Below are 6,000 nucleotides of genomic sequence, written 5' to 3' on the forward strand. Positions count from 1 at the left end.
CAACTACAAACTATAAATCCAAGTATGTGCCAAAATCTAAAAAATGACTTCAATGATATACCGCATAAAACATAACTTTTAAAAGATGCTGAGACCTTAGGTTGTAGGAACTTCCTAAACTCCACTTAGAGAGGTATACTTTTTTAGCAAAGGTAGGATAAGACGCCACCTACTGTGAGGGGGCAGGGGGCCCAAGAATGGGGGGAGAGAAAAACGAACTGAACTTGGTGCTTTGATCTGCTTCCTTACCAGCCGACATTACCAAGTTAAACCTTTTATAAATTTCACTTCATAGAAGAAAAAACTCAGGATCAGAAGCTGAAAAGCTTGCCTAAAATGTAGTTAATAAATGACTAGACCAGACAAGGGATTTTACACCAAAGAGTAAAAATCAGAAAGAATTCTGTGCTACCATTTCAAAGATACAATATTGTGCTCCTTCTAGAATTACGAGTAACAAAGTTAGGGTGAACCCCTTAAAAATATTTCCCACATTGTCAGGGGTGTAAAAAAAGGTAAGTATCAGGCCAGATATAAAGGCACTGTCCCATGACCTAGCTAAGCTGCTCCTAGCTCTCCATTTTCAGTTCCTCAGGGTCTCTATAGAACTGGACTTGCAACACCTCTTGCTATACGATTCAGATGTTAACAATGGCTGCACATGCCAACGCTCTCTGATCAAAAATCAAAAAGATCATCGCTCGTGTTATCTCACCCTTATAAGCTGAATTACTTACGCATTAGGCTGTAAATGTGCTTTTCTGCAACATGTTCCGTAAACAGCTTTATAAGGTCATCTTTTAGGTCTCTGTTAAGCTTGGTTTCGATGTAAAACTTATTCTGAAGAAGAAAATAAATTGTTTTTTAGTGCCTTAATTAGGGGGAAATGATTTGTCTAATGAGCTGAAGCACCAAAAAATAAATTATTTTAGGAAATAATTAATAAAGGTATCAATTTAAACAAAAAAACCCAACGTTAAAAAACAAAAGTCCTGCTACTATTAGTTGTCTTTCTGACATGGAGTTAAAGCACATAAAGATAAAATGTTATCAACCATACACCTCCAAAAGAAGACAGGAAGACATTCAACATTAACTATACAGAGATGTATAGACAAACAGACCACACTGTGTGACAAGCACATATGCCCTTTAAAAATACTGTAGCACCACCAAAGGGCAACAACAGGAAACACTAATAAAAGGGATCCCTTTTATCAATCATCTGGGGGGAGAGCAGGCAGTGGACATGCCCTGGTTGATTCCCCAACATACAATCTGCTTCACTGATTCCTCTAAGTTACTCAGCTTATGGCATTCTTAGGAACGGTCTTTGGTTCAAAGGCAGACATGTGACCCAACATAGAGCAAACAGATTGAGAGAAGCCTAGTTCGGTGCAAAATATCTTGTAACTCATTTATGACCACGAGAACAAGCTGAAACAGATGCTGTGTACATGAAGGAGACAAGAACCTGAGTCCCTGGTAACACTATAGAACCATGGGGTTCAACCAACCCCAGAGACTGCCCTATTTGCTTAGTTTTATTATAAGAGATTAAAACTTTTCCTTATTTACTTAAACCACTTTGAATCAGATGTTCTGTTTTTTTGCAGCCAAAAGCATCATGATTAGAATGACTGGCCAAGGGGCACCTGGATGGCTCAGTCGATTAAGCCTCTGCCTTCTGTTCAGGTCATGATCTCAGGGTCCTGGGATCAAGTCCCACATCGGGTTCCCTGCTCAGCTGGGAGCCTGCTTCTCCCTCTCCTTCTGCCTGCTGCTCCCCCTGCTTGTGCTCGCACTCTCTCTCTCCCCCTCTGAAATAAATACATAAAATCTTAAAAAAAAAAAAAAAAAAGAATGACCAGTCAAACAAGACTGAATTTGTTCATGTTAAATGTTAACTAATATATAGGTATGGAAAATAAAAACAGGAATGTTAACAAGTTGCTCACTGATTCTCCTAAACAGAAGATTATGAAAATTATAAAAATAACATGCACATGGTAACAAAATAAAAACATGCAATAAAAACCAGTCTCCCACAGCAGACCCTCGGTTGCATTCTCAAAGGCCCCATTCAACTGGGAAAACTTGTATGTTCTTTCTAAAATGCTCCTTGCAAATACATGGATGTGTGTGTGTGTTTGTGCGTGTGTGTGTATGCTTTTTCCCTAATAAAGAAAAAAACCACGTTTTATGAAGAATATCACACACTGCTTTGCATTTTGCTTTTTCAACTAATGTATTTGGAGAAGATTTCTCTCTAAGCATACATACAGCTCATTACCTTTCACTGCTTATTTTTCTACTCTAAATATCTTTCCACAAATTAATAGTCCCCTGCTGATAATACAGATTTCTCTCAATGTTCTGTTTCGTTCTTTCAGTAAACTGTATTTTATGGAGAAGAAATCCTTTTGAAGATCAGTATTCCACATACAGCAATCTTTATGCTATAGAATGTAGGATCAACCCAAATGTCCCATTCTCTAATAAACAAAAAGGAATTGGGATAATGATTACTTAGGGCCCCTGCCTTCAATAGGAACACTAACATTAAGATTCTATGATTTTATATATTTAGGAAGGAGAAGGGACTAATCAATAAAGTCCACAGAGACTAAAAATTATACTCGTGGCATAATTCTCCAAATGAAAGAGAGCACATCACCATAATGGAAGAAAATTTTATTATTCTACTTGTTTTATGGAATGACTTACTTGACATTTATCATGTCATGTTTTTAGATAGCTATCTTAACTCTTACTTTCTGAGGACAAGAAAGCTTTCTCACATATCTTTACTTTCCAAGCACAGTGTCTTCCATATGGCAGAAATAAAATAAATGCTGAGTATTGATTACTCAGTACTTCTTCCTGAAGGCCTAATTGTCTGTTCAGCAGTGTTATTTATGGAATTTTTATGCAATAAAAGGGTAAACAATTCTATGTCAATAAAATCAAACATTACTAAAATAGATTAATTTCCATTTTTAACATAATACATAGCAAAAGATAAACAGAACATGCTTAACTTCATCTATCTGCACTTGGACCAACAGAGATATCTGGAAAGAGAAAACAGCTCTAACTTACCATATATATGAAAAGAGGCACAATGCTCTGCAATGCTCCCATATACTGTCCAAGAGCTATATTAAATCTTTCAATATAGAGATCTGGAGGGCTGGCCTGTGAGAAAGAACATTAAACGTGATTATTCTGGGAAACCAAGTTGAAGACCTTTAACCTACAACAATCTAAAATGCAGACTCAGATAAATTTTAAAAAAAAATGCAGACTCAGAAGTCCAAGTCAAAATTCATTCTTTCCAAGATTTTATGACAGAGAGAACAGGCGCTGGGGAGGGGCAGACGGGGAGAGAGAAAGAGACAGAAGCAGATTCCCCTCTGAGTAGGAAGCCCAATGCCTGATCCCAGGACCTGGAGATCATGACCTGAGCTGAAGGCAGACACTTAACCGATGAGCCACCCAAACACACCCCAAGTCAAAATTCATATTGAAATTTACAATAAAGAAAGGGAGAAGGCTGAAGATTAAGACGTCTATCTTTGTTCCAAAATCCGCTATGCAAAACTGAGGTTTGGTTTAGCAGTCTTTTTTTTTTTTTTTTAAAGATTTTTTTTATTTATTTGACAGATCACAAGTAGGCAGAGAGGCAGGCAGAGAGAGAGAGAGGAGGAGGAGGCAGGCTCCCTGCTGAGCAGAGAGCCCGATGTGAGGCTCGATCCCAGGACCCTGGGATCATGACCTGAGCCAAAGGCAGAGGCTTTAACCACTGAGCCACCCAGGCACCCCGGTTTAGCAGTCTTTAAAACCTGTGTAACTTTATACCATGTTAGCTAAAAGGCTTACTCAGTGAGTAAAAAGCTGCATTCACAAGTTGTGTTTATTAAGATAAATCAGTTTAAAAATTATCACTGAGCTATGTGGACATTTCCTATAGGAACCAAACCATATTTGAGCCTAGAATACGAAGAAAGAGAGAAAATAATCAGGGAAATGGTACAGGCATAACATACTATTAAAATAGCTATTGAATTTTTACAGTTACCTTAGGCACAGTAAGATTCTGACTTCTATACCAACTTGACTGTAAACCACTTCTATAGCTAACCAATTAGCTACGAAGAGACTTAAATGGTCCATATATATCCTCACCTCTGGAGAGCAATCAAATAAACATAATACATGCCTGGCTTTTAACTCACTGTTATCAAAACACCAAGTCATAAGGCCATCAAAAGAAACACTTCCTGTTTTACTGCATGTTATGGGCTAAATTATGTGTCCCCCTTCCCAAATTCACATGATGAAGCCCAAAGCAGTGTGACTATATTTGGAGTAAGGAAGCAATTAGGCTAAATGAGGTTGTAAGAGTCAAGCCCTGATCCTTTAGGATTAGGGTCATAAAAAAAGACACCAAACGGCTCCCTCTCCCTCCCCATCTCTTCCTCTGTCTTTCCCTCTATTCTATCACACCACGTACCCACCCCCAGCATACTCAGAGGAAAGACCATGTGAGCATACAGCAGGCCCATAGCTATGGACAAGCCAGGAAGAGAATTCTCAACAGAAACCAAATCAGCTGCTACCTTAATCTTAGACCCCCCAGCCTCAAGAACAGGATAAGTAAATTTCTGTTGTTTAAACCACCCAGAGTTTGTGGCATTTTGTTATGGCAGCCCCAGCAGACTAAGGCACTATGTTTTAGGAAAGTATATCCATCTACTGTTTCATTTTATTCTCTAAAGCTAAACTAACTAGGTATCATTTTAATACTGAAGAAACACACAAATGGGCAAGTCACTTATCTAAAAAAAAGAGGATAGATCCAGGTCTTCCAGCTAAGAATTCATTCCAGGGACAGAGAGTTGGAGATGGGCATGGCACAAATCATCATGCAAACAAAAGTGACTCCAACCCATGGCATTCTCATTACTTGACAACTATACCGTGGTACAGAAAGCCTTACTTTCGAACAAGGAAAACAAGGAAATGTCACACTGAAAGATTCCAGAATACTAAACAATTAAATTGTAAAACCATTGCAGCTAAGCTGTTTTTAAAATGTCCAAACGTTCCAATACTATTTTTAATATAAGATTTCATTTATTTTTTTCAGTTCTACTGAGATGTTAGAATATTGTAGTGAATGTTCCTTACTTCTAATTCATCTTCCATGATTGCACATTTAGAGATCTGGCACATACAAGGTCCTTTTTTTTAAGCTTATTTTTCTTAGTCTTCCTAATTACCTGCAAACTGAATGTTATTTCCATTCTACATACGAGGCCACTAGGGCTCAGAAAGAGTCACATATCTACAGTCCCACAGCTAATAAGCCCAAGAACTAAGACTCAAACCTTAGTCAATCTGAGTCCTCCCAGCGATTTACACTGCATCCCTCTTTTAGCAGGCTGAAAACTTTAGAAAACTTTAGAAAACTTTAGCACTCTCTGCTTTCTCCTGTTCTTCTCACACGCAGCCCAGCAGGGCACTCCCACCGCACTAACAGTCTGGTGTGCTGTTTTAGACTTTCTCGAATCTTTTCTTCCTGAATGCCTTTACCACACCCCCTAATCCGTCACTCTGGTTAACTTCTATTCACTCTTCTAGATTTGTGTCACCTCCTCCAAACTGCCGGAGACACAGGGCCCTCAGATAGAGCACCATTCCACTTCTTCACTTTTCCCACCAGGTCGCCTCTGCTACTAAACTTCAAGCCCCTAGAGGGCAAGACCTCTGTCTTGTCTTTTTTTTTTTTTTTTTTTTAATTTATTTGACAGACAGAGATCACAAGTAGGAAGAGAGGCAGGCAGAGAGAGAGGGGAGGAAGCAGGCTCCCCGCTGAGCAGAGAGCCCGATGCGGGGCTCGATCCCAGGACTCTGGGATCATGACCTGAGCCAAAGGCAGAGGCTTTAACCCCCTGGGTGGCTCAGTGGGTTAAAGCCTCTGCCTTCGGCTCAGGT

The 6,000-nt window shown here is 39.2% G+C and overlaps 1 protein-coding gene across 2 annotated transcripts in view; it reads right to left on the reverse strand.

The window, feature by feature from the left end:
- The window catches only part of LOC111144782 (CDK2 associated cullin domain 1), a 78,578-nt gene that overhangs the window by 24,541 nt on the left and 48,037 nt on the right, over window positions 1–6,000 (reverse strand). For both annotated transcript variants that reach the window (XM_022499242.1, XM_022499243.1), the window contains exons 4-5: window positions 3,103–3,198; window positions 738–840 (exon numbers count right to left, since the gene is read on the reverse strand). In XM_022499242.1, coding sequence (XP_022354950.1) covers window positions 738–840; window positions 3,103–3,198 — 199 coding nt within the window. The remainder of the gene's footprint in view (window positions 1–737; window positions 841–3,102; window positions 3,199–6,000) is intronic.

Source organism: Enhydra lutris, unplaced genomic scaffold (genome assembly GCF_002288905.1).
Source record: "Enhydra lutris kenyoni isolate GAN:26980312 unplaced genomic scaffold, ASM228890v2 scaffoldscaffold12, whole genome shotgun sequence".
Classification (NCBI taxonomy): domain Eukaryota; kingdom Metazoa; phylum Chordata; class Mammalia; order Carnivora; family Mustelidae; genus Enhydra; species Enhydra lutris.